Below are 23,746 nucleotides of genomic sequence, written 5' to 3' on the forward strand. Positions count from 1 at the left end.
ATCAATTTAAACTCATGGCTGCCAACATGAGAAAATGAGATGAGCTGATCCTCCCTGAGCCACAGGGTCCAGCTGAGGGGCTGATCCCTGCCAGGTGGAGCCTTGGAAGGGCTCTGAGGGTGCGGCATGGGCAGAGCACGGCTCACACCCCCATGTTCACACACACAGATGAAGCCAGGCTGGGGCAAGGTTATGGTTCTGTGCCCCTTGCTGCTGTTGGCTGGCTTGGCTGATTTCCTGGCCACCACTGCCCACCCCAGCCTCCACAGCAGATAATGCTGTATTGGATTAGTCTGCTCGCTGCTGCATCAGGCCCACGATCAATTTATTGACTCTGTCAGAGTGGCTAGTACAGTAATTGTTACAAGAGCAGAATAGAAAGCAAGAATGTGTCCACATAAAATATAAAAATGACGTTTTGTTCATTCTTTCCTCTTTGGCCCTATAGATCTTGATGTGTTTACACAGTGGAGAGCACTTTACTTAAGTTAATCAGCTCCTTCTACATTATTAATTGCGACAGTTAGGGCGCTACGTGGCAGCAAACGTATTATTGAGAGCATTGATCCCACGCTGACGGTGTGGAGCTGGGCAGGTTTTGTATTCCTCCCCTTCTTCCCAACTGCTTGAGGGCACTATCAAATCCCATTTCTCTGACTGACAATAGAGCATCGATAGCATCGATCCCAGAGAGGGGCAGGAGGCTGCACAGCAGAAAGGAAGGAGTTCTCAAAGAGCCAGGCTGGGGAAGGGGCTGTTGGAAGTTGGGGATGGCAGTAATTACATGCCTGGCCTGATTTCTCTATTTTGGAAAGAGTAATAATTTAAGAGCTGAAGTTTCCCAGGTGCTGAAAATTTGCAGAGGTGGCACGATGAGACCTTTTAAAATGTGTGCAGAATGTATACCCTTATGAAAAAAAAAAAAAAAAAAAGCTATACTGACTTTTTACAAGGGTTTTGGAAGTGCCTTTGAAAGACATTTCATGAAAGTTCAGCCTTTGCAGCTGATACCTATATGAGCCCCATAAATTCCACCCAGCCTGACAAACTCCAGTAGATGTCACATGTGACCTGGATGGAAAAGGTCAGCAGCTGAATTTATGGCTTTTGCATTTACTGGAACGTTAAGATTTTTTGCCAGCTGCCATATATACTTTTTAAGAATTCTGCAATCTAAGGATTAGGTCCACAGCCTACAATGAAGGTCAAAAATTAAAGGCCACAATCCCTGCATCCCTGCATAGGCATTAAGCTACCTCTGTTGTAGGAATCACCTTTGCTTAATGGCATTAACACAGAGGTCAGGGAATGAATAAGCTCCAGAGGTGAACACTTTGCAAAATAAGACTGTCCTGCTCTGAAATTAATAGTGAATTCCATAAAAAGGGACCAAAAGAAGCCTTTTCTTAACAGAGAAGGAGTCCTCAGTTGCAGAAGTTTCCATGTTCCCAAGACACTGAGCATCACCTGCCTAGTGCTGGACTGTCCTAGAGAAATATAACTAACTCAGACTGAGGTTTCAAAAGAAATATGGCAAAGTTACCTCAATTTTGGTAAAATCTGTTTATATTTTAAATTTGACAAAGGTGTCTGTTCTTAGTAATGATTGCTAACAGCATAGGAAATTGCAGCTTTCAAATTTTACCTGGTTTTAGTTTAGAACAGCAAAACACATCTCATTTTAGGTTTTTGCTTTGATAGCATTTTCTGCTTGAACAGAGTTAGAACTGGAAAAGTTTAATTTAAAACCAGTATTTCAAAAAAAAAAAGATCTCATAAAAACCAAAAGGCTAAACTTAAAAATCTCTTCTAGGTTTCCCCTCAGGTGCTTTAGTTATTAATATTAAACCTTGAAAACAGTCTTGACACTATAATCATAATATTCCCAGGCATATTCACTTGTGTGACCCAAGTGTTACATCATCTATACAAACACTGGTTATTACACATGAAGAGAGATGCAGCTGAATGCACTGCAGAAGGCACTGAAATGTAATTTTAATTATGAGATATGAGCAACCAAAGTCACAACCAACACCGTGCAGCCACCTCTGAGGCTGAACACAATAATTTAGGGAGAAATTGTTCCCTGTGAGGCCCTGGCACAGGTTTTCCAGAGAATCTGTGGCTGCCCCTTCCCTGGAAGTGTCCAGGACCAGGTTAGATGGGGCTTGGAGCAAACCTGGGATAGTGGGAGGAGGTGTCCCTGCCCTGCAGGACATGAAAAAACACAGGCTTTAAGGTTTCCTCCACCCAAAACCATTCAAGGATTCTATTAATTTCTGCATTGCTTCGAGCAGCTTTATACAACTATAGGTCTCTTTTTGTGCCTTTTCTGTAACTGCATCTTTTTAAATATGACAACAGAAAAACTACTTATTTTTAAAGAAAAAAAAAAGGGGGGGGGGATAAACTGAGATACGATATTTGCATGTGGTGTTGGGTTTTTTCATCTTGGCATGTGCTAAACAATGAGATTTGAGATTTTGGAAGAACACTTTGACACATTATATTCCTTGTTTGGCTATTGCCTGGTTTGCTGGGGTTTTTTTAAGGACTTTGTTGCAGTCCTTTAGGTTAAAGATCATGTCTGAGAATCTGTGGTATGGGACCCGGCTGTACATTCATTGAAGCTGATGAGAGGGGGAGATGGAAGATTTGTTATTGGCAGGAGTTTGTTTTAGAAATACAATAACATTTTTGTTTAATTATGCTTCTCTTTTGCTTATATCTATGCACAGTAGAGTAAATCTAGTCTTTTTCAGATAAGATAAAGGTTAAAATCCACATTTTCTCTATGGGGAGGGTTTACACTGCAGTCTTCATATATTTCCGTGGAGTTTTTATTTTGTGGTTACAGGTATTAACTCTAAAGCCATTTTCCTTGATGTAGAGATGGATTTGGGGTTCTCCCAAATTACTGATCTTGTAGGCTAAATTTTAAAGTTTAGACCATGTTGGATGGGGCTTGGAGCAACTTGGTGCAGTGGAAGGTGTCTCTGCTCATGGCAGAGGGTTGGAAGATCATCTGATCTTTCAGGTCTTTTCCAACCCAAACCATTCTGTGATCCCATGATTTCCCAGCGAGGGAGGCTCCACAGGCTCTTTATAAACCCTCTTCCTACAAGCACCCAGGGCAGAATTTGTCCCAGTAGTGGTAACTGTTTTGTCAGTGCTGTTAATATTGTGTGAGTCTGAACAGAGCTCAGATTCTTCTCCTGGAAGCTCTTTGGAAAAACAAGGAGTAAAAGTAGTAACATTTAGGGGGAAAAAATGGGGGGAAAGAAAGCTGGAGGAGAGCTGTACTTAACCATACAATGGAGCAGCTTGCTTAGGGAGTACAAAGAGCCACTTCTACACAGGCTATTTTCAGGGAAAAGCCTCACATTCAGTGACTCACAAAAGCGAAGAGGCACCTTTTGATTTTAAGTTCAAGGTTTACATTAGTAATTTTGTCTGTTTTCTCTGTTAGTATTAATTAAATTGAGATAGTTTAATTAGTATTACTAAATTTGATCATTAGTAGTAATTCATTCTGCCTGCCATACTGCACAAATATGATGAAGCAGAAATAACTAAATTGTTTAATTTCATCTCATTTAATGACTTTACACTCCACCAGGACTTTCATTGGCATCTCACAGTATGTGTGAAAATTGCTCCAAGCTAGGCCAAGACCCAACTCCCTTTAGCCAACCATGTCTAATACATCCCTCCTCATCCAAAGATGGATCATGTGCTGCAAAGCTTTCTCCCATTTTTCCAACGGAGAGCTGGCAACCTCTGGAGCCTGGGGTGGTCTTTCCCTGCCCCACTCACACAGCTCCTGTAGCATCCTGACCCCAATGACCCCACGGATCTTTACAGGACTCATCCCTGGATGGGGTTCCCCACAGCATGATGGAAATCCCTTCAGGGATCCCCACAGATGGGTCCCTGAGCACAGGCATGATGCACGACCTTCCATTTTTCTTAGAGCAGTTTAGCAAGGTACAAAGCATCAGGAAAAATGCAGATGTCAAAAGTTCCCACGTTCAGGAGAGGGTTTTTTGTTCAGCTCAATGCCCTCTTGGCTTTCTTTTTTTAAGAGGAGTTTTGGGAAGGGGGGGGTTTCCTGATGAATCGAGTCATTATTCCTCCAGCTCACTGTCTTCTGTAATTTTAAGGTCAAAAGTGCCAGAGTTGCCTCTGTGCTCCTATTTCTGTGCACGTTAATTTGGAGCCTGGTTTTGATCTCCTTGCCCAGTAACACCTAGGACTTGCCAAAACCCGAATTCCTCTTCCTTTTCTGCGGTCTCCAAACCCAACCCTGCTCTACCCACCTCTTCAAACATGATGTTATCTTGGTCCCCTCATCCTGGGGTCCCCAGCTGTCCCTTTGGCTGGAGTGTGCCCTGCCAGCCCCACTGTTCCTGCTGCCCGCATTCCAGTTCCTCCTCTCTGCCTCCCAGTCCCCACTGACCCATCCCTCTTGCTTTTTGCCCTGCTTTGATCAGGCTGGGCCCACTTTGCTATCCCCACAGGACTGCTCATTTGTTCACTTCACCCAGACAGAGAGCACAGGCAGGGACCTGACTTTTGGGGGGGAATTTTGGAGGGAGTGCTCACTCTCCTGTCCAGCCCAAGTTGGACAGGAGAGTGAGCACTCTCCCCTCGCTTTCCTCTGTGTGCTCTGAAGTACTCTCAGGGCAATCAAGAAAAGCAACTGAACTACCTTGGGTAGTTGTAGGTCAAGTACCTTTTGACCCACTATGGGTCTTCTCCCATTACACCACAGGGAGCCCCTGGACAGGGCTGGGGTGGTGGATGGGTCCCCTACAGCTCCACTGGGGCTGTCAGAGCCAGGATTATATGAGAGCTGCATGACCAGGGAAAGGAAAGGCCACCTCAGCCTTCAACCTCTGAAGGCTGTAGTCACCTTTCCCTCCTCCCTGCTCTCCAGTGAAGAAATGGGGGAAAAAAAGGCTGAAAGCTACCTTTTATACCCCAAACTGCAGAGCAGCCTCTGCAGCAGCTTGCTGGCAGAGCCATCCATCCCACTGGGAGCCCTGGGCCCCTCACACAGCTCCTGTGGCTGGGCCGGCCCGGGACGGGGCAGGCAGTGCAGGGCGAGCCCCTGTGTGTGTGTACGTGTGTGTCTGTGCGTGTGTGCTCGGCTGGCTCGCTGCGAGCCCAGCCTGGGAGGCCCAGGCTGGGGGTTGATTTTCTTTGGATGACTTTCCCCGATTGTCTAAAGCAATAAAAAGTAAAGAAACTTTTGGGGGGAGAAAAAAAACGGTGGTTGAGGGGAGATTATTTTTGCAGTCCTGGTGCAGGCAGAACTCCCGAGGCTTGGTGGGGTAGGGGGGGTGGTTTTGCTCGCCTGAGGACTGCAGGAACTGGCTTAAATTGAATAAAACTGTAAGTACAGTACCGGGGACGGCGTAACAAGGAGTTCTGCAAAAGCAACACCACCGGAAAGCACAATGAAGAATAGAGCGGGTTACGCCGCGGTGAAAGTATGTACTGGTTGTTATAACACCGTGCCTCCAGAATAAATTATGTCCCTTTAAAAAGTAATACTTTAACTGTGGAGCTATATAGAGACAATTAAGACGATATTGTTCTCCTCATTTCCCTCCCCCCTCCCCTCCCTCCCTCTCTCTGCAGTAGCTCTGTGGAAACTTTTAATGCTGCAGCTTGAAACTTGGGCCTCTGGGTCTGAAATGCCTGAGAAAGCACTGCGGGCTCTAACTGTAAAACATTCCTTCGGCGGGCCCTGGAAACAGGGCGCGCTGGCGCAGGCGAAGTTCAGAGGGATCACATGGAAATGAGGGCTGGCTGCAGGCTCCCGAGGAGCGGTTTATTTCCCTTAAACCTGAACTTGAACTTGGGAAGGCGCAGCCGGGGCCTGGGCTGGGCTGAGGGCGGCCGTGAGGGGCTGGGAGCGGGGCCACCGCAGGCCCCGGGCACCCACCCGGGGGCTGGGGGGGATCCCTGGGCACCCAGCGGCTTTTGTGCCGTGTCCAGGGGGGAGATGGAGTCCGGGGAGTCAGAGGGTTTTGCTTTCATCCAAGCAAAATGCTGGAAAGTCCAGTCGCAGCAGTGTGTCTGCCGTCCCAGTTTCCACGGGACTTCCCGGCATGAGGTTATAAGAGGCTCCAAGTCCCCGTGCACGTGTTGTTTCATAAAAGGAAAGAAATGAGTGAGATCTGCTGTAAGAAATATGGGATTGTTGCACTCCTGAGCAAATTTAACTGTGCCTCCAGCAGAGAAAAATATGGGGCTGTCTAAAAGTGAGGCATAGAGTGCAAAACTCAGCCCTCCTCTCAGCACATTTGCTTTTACCTCAAAATAGTAGATGTAAACCGTGAGGTGGGTTTAAAGTTGGTTTTGCCTCTTTGATTCCATGCATCCCACTGTTTCCTCCTTCTCTTAGAGAAGGGGAGAGCGAGGTGCTGATGCTGGCGGGTGTCACCCAGGTGTGGTGGCAGAGGTGGCTGCTGTCCCAGCCACAGGCGTGGGGCGGCTTCCTCCCCTCCTGCCCACAGCTGGCCTTGGCTAGGGGGTCATATTTTGGTCATTTCTGATTACTCCAGAACAATTTTTGGCTATGTTTATAGCAAAACTTTGAAAGGATGAATGGGCGAAAAAAATCCCGCTTGGCAGTAACTCAGGAAATATCTACAAAGATGTTCTTTCTGGAGCGAGATCTTATTTCAGGGTTTGTGTTAGGATCATTTTTATTCTGTGACAGCACATAAAGAGAGCGGGACAGAGCAATGAGGTCTGGCATAGCTAAAATCCCTTCTGTGTGTGTGAGGTTATGTAGTTTATCAATGCAGAAACCACCACGGGCTTGGAAAAGTAAACAGCTGGCTTGGGTCTGTGTGCTGCACTTCGGAGTTGTCTGCAGGATTTAAATGGCTCGCCTGCGATTTTCGGAGCGGGGCAAATATATATAGTTTTCCTTTCAAACATGTCAGAAGATTTTTTTGCAGCCGTTTGTTTTCTCTGCTCCTTTTTTATTTGTTGCGATTTTCCTTTCTGATTCATTCCAGTTTATTTTGCTTTCACAAACGGCTTCACTGCCACCAGCAAGTCTACAAATAAATTTAATTTTTTTTTAAAAAAAAGTTCCTAGCCCACTCAGAAAACCTTATGGCAGCGACAAATATCAGAGAAAGCCATCGTCTCTCTCAAAGATTTCATCTCACCCTCCACTTAATCCGCTTGCTGTACCTCAGATCTCAAGTAACTTTCATACTGTGGGCTCACTTTAATGGATAGAATCTATTTTTCATGAAAAAAGCAGGAAATAAGCTGTCTTTCGTACAAAGATTTACAAAATGTAATCATTGTTGAAATATTCTCTTTGAACTGCCTTGTCCGCAGGGGTGTCTGGCTCCCAATACCCCCGTTTCTTTAGAACACCCTTACAAGTTCTTCTGGTAGATCAGGTACACTGGTGGTTCTGGTCTTTGATGTCTTGAATGAATGAAAGAAAAGCATAATAAAAGAGAGCTGTTGATCAAGCATAAAATACTCTTTAAGCTGACAGAATGGCAGAGTTAACACATTCTAAGCTGCTTTTAGGTTTTTCCTTTTTTCCTCACATTTTCCTGTGCTTTGTGTACAGTGGGGGTTTTTATTTTTTGAAAAGTCTCTGATCTATGTAGTATGCCGTCCTCTAACAAAAACCAAAATGGGATTGTTTCTCTCTCTTTCTCCCTTTCTTTTTCCTCTCTCTCTTTCCCTTCACTATCTTTTTTTTTCTTTTTTTTTAAACAGCAAGGGTTGCAGTTTAGCATGGCTGCAGTCAGCTTTCAGCCGACCACGCAAAGTTTAGAAGTTATTTTGCAGATTTCAAAGTCAATTTACTAACAAATAAGTGAACTTCGTTGCTCGTTTTTTTTTAGAAAACTGGAGGAAAACTGTAACTGGCAAAATGTTCCCCAAGTAAAGGCAAGACCCTCTGCCTAAAAGCAATTTTGTAAACCAAAAGACGGGGCAGGAAAATGACCTCATTGTGAGAGAACTTTTCTTTTAGAGGCAGAGAAAAGAGAAAGTTTTCTTCCTGTAGATCTAATTTAGATCTTAAGTTCCCATACATTATTTATACATCATATTCAGAGTGCCAGCCTACTCTGCTGACTGGGTTACATTTCAAACATTTGCCATTGATAAGTCTTTGCTGTTTTATATTCAGGCTAAATGCGAATATGTCATAGCGCAGTCAATCTTTAATCCGCTGAGCTCCAGGTCGGGGCAGCAGGGGGTCCAGCACTCAGAGCATTGGTTTATACTTAAGAAACATCTGGGGCCAGCTGGGACACTTTACTGGAACATTCAGATGTCTGGAACAACAGCAGGAGTTACTGTATGAGTGTGTTTTCATAGGTTTGGGAGGGTTTGGGGTGACTTATTTAAAAACACTAGCTGTTCCCAACTTGAGGTTTGAACCCAAGCAGAAATCTTGCCCGAAGTGAGTTTGTTGGTCCCAGGAGAGAAGTGGTTTTGGACTACTATACATTTTTAATAGTCAGCAGGCAAAAGTGCATATTACAGAATTATTGCACGTAATTTAATGCAGTTTGCCACAACTGGCATTCCCGCGAAAGCTATTGGATGCAGAGCTACTGTAGGCATTGCCTGGAGAGCAGTGTCCCTCCTGGGACAGGTTTTATCTGCCTCAAGACAATATAAATGTGCTCGGAGTGGGGCGTGTGACTCTCTCCGGTGCGGATGTTGGACAACCAGAAGATTCTCTCACTGTTTTATGTCCCTTTGGGGATGACCAACATGCTACTTACGTCCCTGTTGGTATTTCAGTCTGGAAAATATAATTACTAAATAATTAATTCCAGCTCTAAGAAAATAACTTCCATAGGCACAAAGGTGACCTTGTCTTTTATATTCACCTTTCGGTCCTACACAGTAGGATCAGATTTTGGGCCTGGAGAAACTCTGGAGGAAGCACTAGAAGAGTGGGATGAATTCAGATGTGGGGTAAACCAGAGGCAGTTGCTGTGTCTGCAGGAGCCCTCCAGCCAGTCGCACCAGAAGCTGAACTGCCACTGTCTCCCCTCACCCTGGCAACCCTTTTGAAGTGGCATCAAAGGCCCAGTTTTGTCCCCTTGCTTTCACACGACGCACCGTGGGGAAGAGCCTTCCCGGCACCTCTCACAAGGTGATGCCAAAAGGCCCGGTTCACTGCCTAACTGCTCGCATTCTCCTTTTATCTTTGCAACCAGGAGGACTCGTTACCCCAATTCACCTCCCCGGGGTTAATGTTCGTGAGAGCCTCAAAGTTCTTGAGGTGACTGAAATGTTATCCCCAAACAAAACAACGCTCCGCAGCGAGACCTCGCAGGTGCCAGCGGCCGTGGCTTGGGTTCAGCTGGGCTGCCCAAACAGCCGCTTTGCCGGCGAGCTCTAAAGCTGTGGGGTTTTATTTTATTTTATTTTATTTTATTTTATTTTATTTTATTTAGGCTCTTATCACAGGTGGGTTTTTCCGCCCGGGCCCGCGCAGCGATTGCTTCCTGCACGTGCCCGGGGCAGCAACGGCCGCAGCAGCCGCCTTTGAAGTCCCGATGGCACCGACCCGTCACGCCGCCGGGCACACAAAATGGGCTTCAACCTCCAGAAAACAGCTATCACTGAGCAGGCCTGAGCCCTGAGTGGGTATGGGGAAGCCAAAGCTGCTGTGCGTGGAGTTTGTCAGAGTTTCAAACGTGTGAATGTCCTTAAATAACCTACATGGCCCGGAGAAATAAGCCAACTGTCACACCCAGTTCTGGATTCCACATTAACAACCTCCTTCCGCAGCGTTAAACTTTGCCCTTGAGGACTTTTGTTTAACTTCTTAATTCGAAAAACAGATAGGGAGGGTGCACAGCCCCGGCTTTCTGAGCGAGCTGAAAGGTCCCATTGTTGGGGCAGGAGATGTGCAGGTAGAAGCAAATGGAACAAGTATGGGTTGGATTGTCGTTCTGCTTGGAAACACGTGAGAGGTGCTCGCGGCGAGGCTGGGGGTGAGGGACGGCGTGCAGGAAGGCTGGTTTGAGGAGGTTTCCATAAACAATGGGCCTGTTCCTGGGCTCCTGACTCAGGCAGAAACTGCTACAGGAGTCGATGAGGCACTTTGTTAAATATCCAGAATCACAGAACGTTTCCTTGCTGTTCTTCCTGTAGAAAGGAGCTGATTGTCAGGAGTGGCTGGAGGATTTTTGTGTGTCTCTGCTATCTCCAGGAGTGCATAAGAAACAAAAAGACTTGCACTATCAGAGAACCGTAATTGCCATCTCAGACTTCCTGTTTAGGATTCAGTCAAGTAGATATTGTTTATGGATCATAAAACCTTACTACTGTGAGGATTCTCAAATACGAGTTTCAACTTTCATGGTGCTGTAAATTAGGGGTGGGGGGGAAAAGTGTGATAATACTCCTCAGAGAACAGTAAAATAGAGCTCTGCAATGGTTAAATGGAATTTTATAAGCACATTCAGTGTGGAACTGTTTTGCATTACATGAGTTGAATACCTTAGAGATGACACACATCTGCAGGCACTTTATTAAATCCTTAGTCAGCACTTTTCAACCTGATGAGATTACTTCTTCATTTGACTGGAGAAAGGGAAGCAAAGATCTCGTACCGGACTGCAGAATTCTTTCTGATGTTTCACCTTGAGTGCTGGAGAAGGACAGCGAGATGCTGGGCAGGACAATACAGACTCGTAGTTGCAGCGACAACTGTGTGGCAGCAATTTTACTGAGCAGGACCTTTAGCTCCATTTAGCTCTAAACTCGCTGGGAGAACAGTACTGCAAAGTAGAGAGAAAGGAAATAAAACACCGGCTCTTTTATGAAAAAGCACGGAGATAATATCATCCTGACCGTACTGTGATAGGGCCCATGATTTAAATGGAGATTTTAAATTAAGAAAGGCAACACCGCCTGCTCCGAGTGGGTGCAGTCGGATAGGTTACAGAACTGCAGGGATGAAATGGGTGAGGTGCTTAGACATCGGGCAGCACTCTAAAGCAAGGCACAAAATACTTCAGCCATCTAAATGTAGGGATCCGGGCTTCTTTTTTTTCTCCATTCTAAGCTCCCTAATCATGCAAAAAAACCCTTGATAGGTCCCAGCTATCGGGTCTCCAAGTGCCTAATACGCTTCCTAGACGTTTTCATTTGAGGCCGGAGGTCTCCTCTCCCTAGCAGAGAAGTTTCACAGGTGCTCCAGAGGAACAATGGTGCTCTTCAGCCCTAATCCTGGAAGACTTAGACGTGTATAGAAGGCTTGAGGGGGGATATGAGATCTTAATATTAAAATGATTAGCAGAAAAAGGAGGATCATTCTGTGTGTGCGCTTCAGCTGTAAGATGCTCTAAATTAAACCAGTGTCCCGAGAGCGGTGCTGGTGGGATCTGCTGGGTAAATGCGCGCTCTGTCTCGCTGTTCTGCTGCCTCAGCCCATAAAACATCTCATCCAAGTGGGGCTGCAGGAGCAGGCGGAGCGGGACGCAGCTGTTGGCGAAGCGCTCCGAGTTTGGGTCCCATAAAAGCAGCTTTTCACTCGAGGCCATGCAGAGGAAGTTTTGAAACAAGCGTGCGGTTTGGTTTGGGTCTCTCCTGTAAGGGTTAAGTTTTTTCATTGGTATTAAGGCCGAGCAGTGTCTGCAGGAGTCATATTGACACCCTAGTGCATGGTAACTCTACTCCTTTATTGACATGTTGCTAGTCAGGAGCACAATAGCGCTCTGTGTCTGCAAATCATTGCTAAAATCATCTCAAGAAAAAAAAAAAAGTTTGAAAGCCCAACGCGAGACAAAGGCCCCAGAGCTGCACTGCGCCGCTCAAAACTCCCGAGTCAGCAACTTCTATTGATTAAAAACTAACCTTTAAAGTAACTCGCAGAGTGTGTGGTTAGCATTTAAATTTAAACATGTCATGAGTTGATTTGTGTTACTGAATACCAACTCCGAAGGAGTTACATTCACATCAGATTTTTTTTTTTCTAATTCCCTTAAGCAGCTAAAGTATTTCATGAAATGTCAATAGGGCAGGGGGGGAAAAAAAGGTGTTTTGGAGGGAGGGGACTCGCGCCCAGCCTCGCCGTTTCTTTTCCCATGCAAATAGTCACCCCAAAAAGAAAAGTGTGGGGAGCGACACACAATAATTAGACCTTTGTCTAACTTTCCCAAGTGCCAGAGAAAGACAGATTAATTAAATATACAACAGTGTTGGTTTTTGGAGTGGGGGTCTCTCTTGCTGTGGAGGTCATAAATTAGGCAGAATAAATAGTTCAGTGTGTTGGGAGCGGGGCTCGACGTCAGCGCGGCTGGCGGCGGTGGGAGGGCGCAGCGCCGCGCTTGCGGATGGCGGTCACGTCTGGGGCTGTCTGGTTGCCCTTAGCAACGAGACATGATGTAACACCGGGATGAACTTGAACTTGGGGGACTTGAAAAGGGAACAATAGACCAGAGCAATCAATAAAGCCTATTTCAGTGAAGGATTACAGAGCCGCTCTGGGGTAACCTTGTCTGCGAGGCGCGGGGTGAATAGCGAGATGCGTGAAGGAGCGCGGGGCGGCGGGGGACGGAGCGGCGGAGCGGCCGGGGCGGCCGGACACACGGACCGAGGGGCGGGGGGGCGGCGGAGCCCGGGCGGGCCGCGGGACCCCAGCGCCGCCAGCCGCGGCCCCGCGCGGCCCCACCTCCGCAACCTCTGCGCTTCTTTTTTTTTCCTTTCTTTTTTTTTTTTTTTTTTTTTTTTTATTTCCTGCTTTTTTTAGAAAAAAAAAAGGGGGGAGAAAAAAATGAGCTTTTGAAACGAGGGAGGAGTGGCGAGGGCAGCGGCTCCCGCCACCGGCGGGCCATGTGCCGGGCCAGCGGCCATGGAGCAGCCGGACAGCGGAGATGGGAACCATCGCCTGGAACTGTTCAACCCCTCCGCTCCACGGCCTCGCAGCCTTTAACCCTTCCACAACGTCACCTCGCAGTTTTAACCCCTCTACTCCATCGCCTCTGAATTTTTAACCTCTCTACTCCATCACCTTTCAGTTTTAACTTTTCTATTCTATCACCTCACAATGCTCAGCTTTCAGCAGTTCTATTCCATCACTTCAAAGTGTCCAACCCCTCTGCCTCATCTCCTCTCAATCTTTACCCGCTCTACTCCATCACCTCAGTCTTAACTCCCCCTAACTCCCATCATCTCTCAGTCTGTAACCCCTCAACTCCGTCACCTCAGTCTGTAACCCCTCTTCTCCTTTACCTTGCAGTTTTAACCCTTCTACTCCTTTCCTTCTTGCACTTCACCCCCACTTCTCCCTGCTGGGCAGTGCCACAGTTCCCAGACCAGCCAAAAACTGTCACACTCAAACAAAAAGCATGAGGGATGACCCTGAAAAGTTTGGAAAAGTTGGGAGCTGGCAATGGCCAGAGGTGCTGGTGGTGGTTGGAGATGTCTCCAGCGCAGCACAGCCCACACTCCACGTCCCTGCACCCACCTGAAAATCAGTAGGGCCCCGCAGTCAGGGAGGAGAACGGGACTTGGCTCCGCTTCACGAACCCTGCCAGAACTTTCCTCTGTTTATAAACTTTACATATGAGAACTATTTCGTTTAATTGCAGCCTGAGTAAGTCTAAATATAAAATCTGTAGGCAATAGATGGGGCCGATATGGGACCGGTGTGTTTGTATTCAGAAGGGCGAGCAGAGGAAGAGTTAGTTAATGAGGTGTATTGGAAGCAGGACAACTTCTCCAATCCTGCTATTTATTTTACCGGTTCCTACCTCCATGGCAAGACCACATAATCTCCAGGTCCCACATGAAACTTGCCTCAGAGTCTTCCGTAAATGTTCATAAGTCCTCCCTGAGCTGATTGTGCTATCAATCACGTCAGAGCCCGAAAAGGAGCGGAGGAAAAACTTGGTAAAACTTGTCATCGGTCCGTGCGCGCACAAGGACGCACCTCATATATTACAGGAGCCCCGGCAAAAAAACGGGGGGTATCAGCAACGGCTCTTTAATACCTGAGTCTTTCTTGTTGTATTACTTTACTCCAGGCTAAATAGTTGCTGCTTGTTGGTGTATTCCCACAGCAATATGTCACTGCCAAGGAGCATCCCCCCGCGCGCACGGTCCCAGGGCCTAACACTGCTCTCATTCATGGCGGGTTCAGGTTGGGCTGACCCTGCCGGGGCCGGCGTGGGCTCTCCCCGTGTGGTGGCACTGCCCCGGCTCCAGCAGAGCCCACTCCAGCTTCCCAACTGTGTTTATTTTCCTATGGAGGAGCGAAATCGTTCTCTGTGCTCCGGGCATCTGCGCCGTTGGGTTAAGGACGGTATTGTTGCGGGGCTGAATTCCCTGGGAATTCCCTCCCTATGGGAAAAAGAAGAAAAAGGGGGGAAAAAAATATTTTCCCAAAGAAAAGCTATTAGTTGAGGCCCACGTTTTGTTTTGAAACACAAGTATGGGGAGAGGTACGGGACATTTTCACTGATCCACTTTCCCCAGATTTGCTTTATCCTGGCTTTTCTGTAGCGATCCACATTTCTCCTAAGAAAACAGCCCTGTTGTTGAATTTCTGTGCATCTGTTCCAGCGAGACAGTTGAAGCAGGGCAGTATAAAGCAACAGATGCTTATGCTGGCACATGCCTAAATACCCAAGAAAACCCCGACTGCAGGGTGATAAATGGCACAGAGAGGCGAATGTGTATCGCCTTTTCAGGGGATTAGACAAAAGTGAACTGGAGGGATCTTCAAGCCATCATCTATTAAAAAGATTGATAACTTGTAACGTGACATGACCCCCGCGTTCATCTGTAGCTATGTCCAGCGACTGTCGGCGAGGAAAAAAAATATATTGATTTGTACAGTATTTTTAATTAAGCTTTGTAATTAGGTCAATTCGTCACGGTCTCAATTAGCCCCCCTCTTGGCGGAGGAGGCTGGCGGCCGTGCCCGGAGCCCTTGGGGAAGCGGCGAGAGCGAACGGCCGGGGCTGATGCCTCTCCTTTCTCTTTTTGCAGTCCTGGTACCTGGGATAAAAGTCTCCGCTTCCCACCACGCACCGGACAGACCACCAGACCCCTTCCCACCTCTGTAACACGGAAGCAGCAGCAACGCAGCGCAGCGACTTCACATCGGCGGAAGGGGAGGCGAGCAGACACCGACAGCAAACTCGTACATGGAAATGGCAAACGTTATGGTTGAATGGCAAAGGCCGTAACTTTCTCTCGAGATTTGATTTTAATTTTTCTTTTTTTTTTTAATTTTTTTTTTTTGTTGTTTTTTTAGACAACTTTAGGACTGTTGTAATTTCTCATATGGTGCTGGAAATGGTTGGGCTTCATAACTTTTGAAGTGTTTCATTGGTAGTGTAAGCGTTAGGTGACACTGAGTAGAACTAGCCTCTGCTGCTGCTTACCAACTCGCTGTTGTAACACACTTTCCATATGGAGCCTAACTGTTTTACAGTATCCTCATCGGATTTTCCCATACAGGTGTGAGACTTCTTGAGAAATCATGAAACACACTTAAACTATAACTTTTGTAGTAGCTGAATTCTGCAATATATAACTTACCGGACAGACATAGAGCATGTTTTTTTTTTTTTCTGTAACATATCGGGGAAAAAAAAAATGCAGGTTTCTTTTTTTTGTTGTTGTTGTTGTTGGGGTTTTTTTTTCTTTTTTTTTTTTTTTTTACAGTCGGCACTTAGAGACGTAACATGAACCATAAGAGCATTGTCAACAATTTTTTTCCACTCGATTGCAGAGCGATTTAAAACATCAAACTACTACTATTCACTTAAAAAAAAAAAAGAAAAAAAAGAAAAAAGTTTGAAATGCTGCACTTACATTTAAAAAAAAACATTTTTCAGCAATTTTCAACAATTACACAAAAATTCACGCAGAAATGGGGAAGTTGGTCTGTTTTGACAGAAACTGACAGGAATCAATCAAAACAATCGAATTTTGAATTGAGTAAAGTGCAATTTCATTGGATAGCTAAATATCTTTGTAAGATAGAGATTGTTGAAAATTCTATTTTTGTTTTCCAAGTCCTTCCACCCCAGGACTCTAAATTATTGGGGTAAAAAACAGCCTTGCAAGAAAAAGGGGAGCTATTTTTGCTTTTTATGTTTTTTATTGTTGAACTTGTATCCCTTTAAAACTGAAGGAAAATTAAAAAAAAAAAAACAAATCTAATGGTGCTTTTACCACAATATGTTAACTACATTAAATGCTAATTAATCATTTTCTGTTATCAAAGCACATAACTAAAATGAAATCATAATATCTGTTAATTTTATAAGCTAAAAGTCACTATAATGGATTATGCCAATTCTGACAAATTTTACGTGTTTCCGGCAATATAGGGTTTATCAGTTCTCAAACACCTTGGGAATAAGAGAGAACGGTCCAGAAAGTAAAACACCTTCGTGTCCCTGAACTGGTACATTTTCTGGACTGTGGAGAAATCATTACAGAAACGAACGATGCTGATCTTCTTACAACTTATGCCAGTTCAAAAGCAAGGGCACTTGCTGAAGATGAAAAAAAGAAAAAAAACAGACAAATAAGTAGAAAATGGAAAAAAAAAAAAAAAAAAAAAAAAAAAAAGAAGTTTGGACCCCAAACGTCCTGTATCTTATGTACAAAAAAAAGGAAAAAAAAAGAAAAAAAAAAGAGTGCAAGTGATTTTTTCTATCAGACAGCGGAGCACCCCTTTGCTTCACATGCAACTTTAAGAAGGTTTCCTATACTATACATATATATACGTTCTGGTTGGCGAGTCCAGCTAATCAGAGAAAGTCTCTGCATGTTCTAGTGTTAGTAACTAATTTTTATATAGTTAATGTAGGGTAAAGTAGAGTGCATTAAGACACAATATTGTAATCCCTATTCCAGGCACTTGCCTTTAAACTATGTTTGTTCGACCCTTCAGAAGGGTTTCTACTACTGTCCTATACAATCAAGTAACTGAAATTCTTGGGAAGACACTTTGCTCCTCATCTTTTCCCTGAAACGATGTTTTGTTTTGTTTTCTTAATTTGCACGAAACAAAAAAAAAAAAAAATTCCATATCAATGTGCCTTGCCCTGGATAGCGATTATTTGTGGAATTGTTGCACATGTTCCTATATTGAAAGGGGTTTTTCCCTAGTCAAGCATTTGGAGACACTTTTTGTAAATGTGACTTTTATGTCAGCCATTGTCAGTTCCAACATCTAGAATTAAATAGGATGTTAGTTGTTCCGCAGATAGGAGTAGTGTTTATTGTCCTGTATGGTCAGTGGCAGTGCTATTCTGAGATCTGTAGATGCTAGATTATCAGTATTTTTGGATGTTGCTGCATTTTACCTTTTATTTGGAGTCTTCCTTTTTTTGTTTTGTTTTCTCCCAGATATATGAAAATATGCAATACCTGCTTATATCATGTAGAAAAGCTTAGCAATTATTAATTTTTCTTTTAATTTTTTTTTATTTGACCAAAGTTGGTGCTGCACTTGACGCAGTGTGTTTTAGGTGTTTGTCTTTGTACTTTTGTGATTTTTGAATGCACATGCAGGAAGGGCTCTTCTTAGAGAAGCAGTCAAACTGTGAAGCACTAAGCTGAACCCTGCTTCAAGCAATTTTTGTTTTACAACTGTTCCTTTCACAAGCAAGCCTTAAAAAAAAAAAAACAACTTCCTTTTTCTTCAGATCCCACACCCATTTTTATTAGCAGACTGCAATCAATCCACATTCAATAAAAGTATATAATGCCCATTTTTATATGCACGTTTTTAAACTTCCAAGTTCTGAAAATTGTTTACTGGTTATTCTCTATTTAAGGAAAAAATAAAATGTTTTGGATTTTCATATGTGTCTGATAAGTGGTTGAGTAGTCATTTTGCTCTATTGTATTGTGTGATTGTTAGTATATGGTATCACATCCTCTAGCCAGCATCCTTTGCCTTCCCTATAGCACTTAGCTGGGCATTACTTTATTAAGACATATGTGCACTAAAAAAAAAAAAATAGCAGCTTTCAGTGCTTCACAGTGAAGGGAAAAAAGCCTAGACAAACATTTTGTCAGAACCTTGCTATGAGACAAGGTATTACCAGTAAATTGGTTGTATATACAATAAAATTGCACCCTTTTTTAAACAAAACAAACTAAGCAATAGTTTGGGCAGTTAGTTGTTTTTAGTGAGCATGTTGTAGTCATGGCTGCAAAGAGAGAGAATTAAACTGCCCACTCAGAAGATATGTAATTTGTATGTTGTATAGTTTTATTGATTACACTGATTTATTCTACCCTATTTTATAATGCAGGACTTTTGTAATGTTGTTTAAATGAGGAAAAATTTCTGTCAAATTAGCTTAGTGGAATTTCTGATTGTTCGTTATAAAGGCAGCGTTCATAGAATTGCTTTTTTTTTTTTTTTCCTTTGGGAACTGGATTTAAGTTAAAAACTTTCCCGTTTCCTTTTTTTGTATGTATTTAAATACAGTTATTTTTCTTCTCTCAATGGTATAGCATATTCCTATGCTTGAGAAGTATAGGCTACTGAAGAACCATTGTAAATGGACATTACAGGTATGCTGTATTTTTGAAGGTATTTTTGTCATATTAAGTTTGATGACGCTAAAGTTAGGGAACTCTGAGCAGAATTGCGAGAAAAAAAAATGTTTTAAAGGCTTTAAAACATTAGGTAGGAGGTCAAGGGTGTTAACCAACAGGGGTTGTAAAGTATTACACACTAAATTCAGTTTGCGTTCACCTTCCTCTCACGCAGGAAACGCGGCAGTTCCGTTCTGTGCAGGTGTAGAGAACAAACAGTGTTTTAGTCCTCCTTTAGAGGAGCGGGGAGGCGAGCAGGGATGGGCAGGAGGGATGGGGCATCCATCCATCCCTCCATGCACCCACCCAGCCATCCATCCATCCATCCATCCATCCCTCCATCCCTGGATGGTCCCGCCGTGCGGGCGGCCGCAGAGCCCCGGCCCCGCGCCGGGCGCTCCTTCCGAGTCACCCCAGAACTTTTTTTCCTCCCCGCCTCCTTCTCTCCAGAACTGTCAGACGCACAAATTCTCTGACCTGTGCCCACCCCCGCCCACCCAAATTTAAAGCCCTAGGGATGGCTTAGCGCGAATTGACTTTTTCCCAAGTTAATTCCTTTCTTTTTTTTTTTTCCCCCCCTCTTTTTTCGGGTTTTTTAAATTTTTTTTTGTTTTGTTTTTTTTGAGCGAGGGCACTTGCTTTTCTCATGCCGCACACCCCAGCAATGCCATTATTATTTATTCTTTTTCCTTTATAATAAAAAGAAAAACTTTCGGGCTTCGAGTTTAGGCAGCCATGGTACACTTTGTCTCTGTTGCTTGTTCCCCCTCCCCTTAAGGTCGAAGGGGAAAAGAAACACCAAGTTTTCTCAACTCCACAGTATTCAGTCAGCCCACAGGAATATGCAAAATCCCTCTAACATTTTTTTTTTCTTTCTCTAGTTCTCTTTGTTCCGTATATTTGCAGCTTTGTAGTAACAGTGTTATAAAATATTTACTGTACAAAAATACAAAAAAACCCAGATACATAGCCTAAAACAGGTTTTTTTTCCTTGTGGTGAATTATTTTTTTTTAAGAATGTCAGTTAATATTGTACTTTGCATTGTGTCTCTGGAAATATCTTTTTTTTTCTTTTTTTTTGTTGGTAGAAGGCCTCCATCGAACAAAATTAAAACCATAACCGGCATGACAATGTAAGGAGAGCTTCAATGGCACCTAAACAATAAATAAATAACAAATTCAACCTCATGAGGTCTGTCGGAGGCAGGTCTTGTGAAGTTAACACTGCCTGCTAGGCAGGATTTTCATTAAATCAAGCTTACAATGCCAATTTTGTCTTGAAGTCAATGCATGTATTACTGTTTGACAGTAAACCCAGCTATGCCATCATCAAGTCCAAGGCTGCGCAATAGTCTAATTAGTATCGAGTACATTTTCCTTTTATTTTTTCCAATAAAAAAGCAGTGGGATGAAAATTGCTTTGATATATAGCAGGTAACATTGAAGCTATTCCATAGCACTTAACTGTAGTGAATACTGTGTCACCAATTCTGAAATCAATTTAATGTTTAATGCAAATCCATTACATGGTGCTATTACAGGCTGGCAAAATGATTTACAAAAATGTGACAACTTGGGCTCAATTCACTCTGCTTTCCAACAATGTAAATGCATAGCAGTGTTTATCTGCATGAAAACTATGCACTAATCTATCTGAAAAAAAAAAAAGAAAAGAATATATCAACTTTGGTATCTACTTTCCGTTTACTTCGATCCTTGCCTTTTCGGTCATTGTTATAATGCCAGCTTTAGGACAGAAAGAATTATAAGAAAACCAGCATAATACCTGATATATTAAAATGTAGTGCCTGTGAAATCTGTATTATATTGCTCTTCTGAAGTAAGATTTTTCTACACCGGTAGCCTTCGCTGTCTGTCAGAACCTTCTGATATAGGTGATGTAAAATAACCGTACAATATTAATGCATGCTATTCCATAATGCTTAGTAGCTGTATGAATATTACTCAAAGTTATGTTAGTCTTTTTTTCTGACTTGGTTCTTGTCAGATAGGTTTAAAGATATTTCACTGAGAACGCAAATTCTGTCTTTATTGATTTGGGGTGTTTTCAGTATTTTGGAGGTATACATTTACTTAAATTCAGTATTACTTGTGTTTTGGGTTTTTTTTTCTTTTTTTTCTTTTTTTTTCCTTTTCTTTTTTTTTTTTTTTTTTTTTTTTTTAATTTCCTAGAGGGCAGGACATGGTGTTTGAGACCAGAAATCCGTGCCTGGTAAGATTTTCGTCTCGAAAAGCTACCCTAAGAATTCAGAGAGCTTGCTCTGAAGAACAGTTCAAATTGAAGGGACAGTCCTTTAAACCCACAAATGAGACCGAGCTCATGTTGCGAGAGATTTCTTAATGGGCAGCGGTGAACCAGGTACCCATGCTTGACCCTTCTTCACACCAGACTTCCTCATATAGAATGAAAAAAAACCCTTTTAAAAAAAAAAAAAAAAAAAAAGAAAAAAAGAAAAAAAAAAAACCTCATGTGGTTGTTTAGTTTCATGCACAGTTGCAATATTTTTCTTCAAAACAAACTCTGTACAAAACTTTGGGCCCGATTCATAAAAGCTCCTTTGCTATTAACACGGGAGGCTGGTGGGCTCCTCTCCTCCAAATTGAGGGTGGGCTTCGCCCCGGCGAGCCCCGCTGGCCCTGCTCTCCCTCCCCTTCCCCTCTCCGCCTCCCCCAGCCCACGGAGACCGGGAGCCGGTGGCCAGGGGCCGTGGAGGAGGCGAGGCAGCCAGGACCATGCTCCGAGCGCCAGAGGTGCAGGTTGGCAGGAGGAAAAGGGGGAGGACGGCTCCGGCAGGTGCCGGGGGCTCGGGACACCGCGACTCGATCGCAAAAGAGATCTTGTCCGCGCCAGAACAAAACGCGCTCGATCGCTACCTCTGAGCTCTAGAGAAACCCTCCGTCGGGGCCAGCGCTCGCCCGCAATGTGAACTTTTGTACTTTGGATGCTTTTTTTTTTCTCTTAGGGAAGACTATTTTCCACTTAGTTAATCTTCTATGCTCGAGCATGAACAAAAACAATTGTGTTGGGTGAAATGCCCCCCCCTTTTATCTGCATCCACAAATTAATATGAGGGGAAAAACAAAAAGAAGATGAGTTTCTAGATGGAGCATGGTAGGGTGAGAGCGCCCGGCTCGGCATCCGCCACCGACGCCGCTCGTCCTTGTTGCAACTGCTGCCTTGGGGACAGGGCCACGAAATTCTTGGGAAACAGAATCAAGGAGAAATCTCCATTTTGGCCGGCTGTGCGGGTTCTCCCGAACTCTGCCCCAGCCCAGCCCAGTCCCTCAGCGGCGGGTTGAGATTTGAGGCGCTAAAATTTCCACCGGCCGTGTGAAAGATCTGCTGCAAATTCACTTGACACCCGTGTTAATACCATGTCGTGTTCATTTTTTTTTATGAGTCAGGCCCCTCGTGCCTCTAGTATACTTGTATTGACTCTCATAGTTACCATTTTAGTTTTACTGTGTTCTGTGAAAAAAATTGTAATTGGTTGAGAATCACTGTGGGCATCCATTCTTATTCAACTAAGTCTCCGCAGGTTTTTTGAGCTGGTGTGGATTAGTTTAACTCTTGTATTCAACCATTAGTGCTACCACCTTCTCACATTACAATACAATTACTGGAAGCAAGTACTGCATTTCCTATGCAACAAAAAAGGAAAATAAAAAATTGCTAATGCTAACAGGCCGTGTTGTTATTTACTCCCAGCCAGGCACGGGGTGGGGTTGCGGCTGTAGGACCGTGGGCATCGGGCATCAACCTCTCCTGGCCCCAGCCCTGTGTGCTGGGCAGGCTCCCAGGCAGCAGCTTCATCCCAAATCGTGGGGATATTTGGGTAAATCGAGTCACTTTTGTCACATTGGCCGCTCTTCCCCATGGTTTTGGTGTCCCGTCGCACAAAATCGTTCCAATATAGGAGTAATCCTCAGCAAATCTCTGCAGATTAATCATTCAAATTAAAGAGATGAAGCACACCTAGGAAAGATCCAGGTAATTAATAAGTGCTGCAAGTGCTACAATGCATCTTTAAACGTAACTAAACTATAAAAATATTGCCACATTTCCAAGGAGCCCCAGTACAGCCAGGGCTGTTGGGATTGATCTTGGAGCTGTTGGCAGAGCTGCCTCTCTCTGCAAGGCTCTGGGTGCAGAAATAGGCAAAATATAGGCTTTTTTACAAATGTTGAAGCTTCCTTCAAAGTTTTTCATTCTGCAGCACCTTTTGCTTAAAAGATACATGCAGAATTTAGCATTTGCAGAAAGGGTTTTTTCGCATTTAAGCCATTCTGGCTGTTTTCTGTGTAAAAGCAGACACCAAGCTCACACCTGAAGGGTGAGGGCTGGTGCAGCTCTGCCACTGCCCTTGGGGACAGCAAACAGGGACCCCCATGACCCCCAGCCCTTCCCCAGGCAGCACCAGCTGCAACACCAGCTCTTCCATTTTATTTGGGGGGAAATGAGTGTTTTCTAACAAATGTGTGCCTGACACACGTAAACCGCTGGTATTTCCTTTCTCACACCTCCACAGAGTTTTGGTTTTGGCTGCAAGGCCAGGGCGGGAGGGTCAGGCTGGGCACAGGTCTAATGTCACCATCCCATGGGGGGGACCCTGTCTGTGCCCCTCGCTGTGTGCCTCCCATGTGGGCAGTGCTGGCACCAGTGCATGGTGTGGCAGCTGAGGACAGGTTGGAGCCTGTTCAATTTGGCTTTTTTTTCCTCATAAATGAGACCAGACAGCGAGGAAAAGCCAAATCTGTCCTCAAAGGAAACACAGTACCCCAGGCAGGGCTTGCCAACAGCGCTGGCCCCTTTCACCCCCACAAGCTCTGGGAGGAGGGAGGAACAGGGGGGTGAGGGTGCTGAGCCTGTGCTCGCTGTCCCAAATGGGCAAAAAAACAGCCCAAATGGTGGTGCTGGTGCCCGTGGGCTTGGAAGGGAGCCCAGGTGTGGCCAGCCTGTCCCAGGGGCTGCCAGAGCTGGATGACTCCTCCCAGCACTGGCTGTGAGCACGGGGGAAACCGGGATGGGAGGGAGGGACAGGCACCCACCCGTGTGCATCACTGCATCAACAGACACAGGAAAATTACCACCTGCAATTACAGCACAAAGGGAGGGCTCACC

General features: G+C 44.6%; 1 protein-coding gene across 12 annotated transcripts in view; it reads left to right on the forward strand.

Moving 5' to 3' along the window:
* The window catches only part of NFIA (nuclear factor I A), a 248,614-nt gene extending 226,307 nt beyond the window's left edge, over window positions 1–22,307 (forward strand). For all 12 annotated transcript variants that reach the window (XM_063166224.1, XM_063166223.1, XM_063166225.1 and 9 more), the window contains one exon: window positions 15,022–22,307. In XM_063166224.1, coding sequence (XP_063022294.1) covers window positions 15,022–15,098 — 77 coding nt within the window. In that variant the 3' untranslated portion in view covers window positions 15,099–22,307. The remainder of the gene's footprint in view (window positions 1–15,021) is intronic.
* The last annotated feature ends 1,439 nt before the right edge of the window (window positions 22,308–23,746 follow it).

Source organism: Melospiza melodia, chromosome 11, assembly GCF_035770615.1.
Source record: "Melospiza melodia melodia isolate bMelMel2 chromosome 11, bMelMel2.pri, whole genome shotgun sequence".
Lineage (NCBI taxonomy): Eukaryota > Metazoa > Chordata > Aves > Passeriformes > Passerellidae > Melospiza > Melospiza melodia.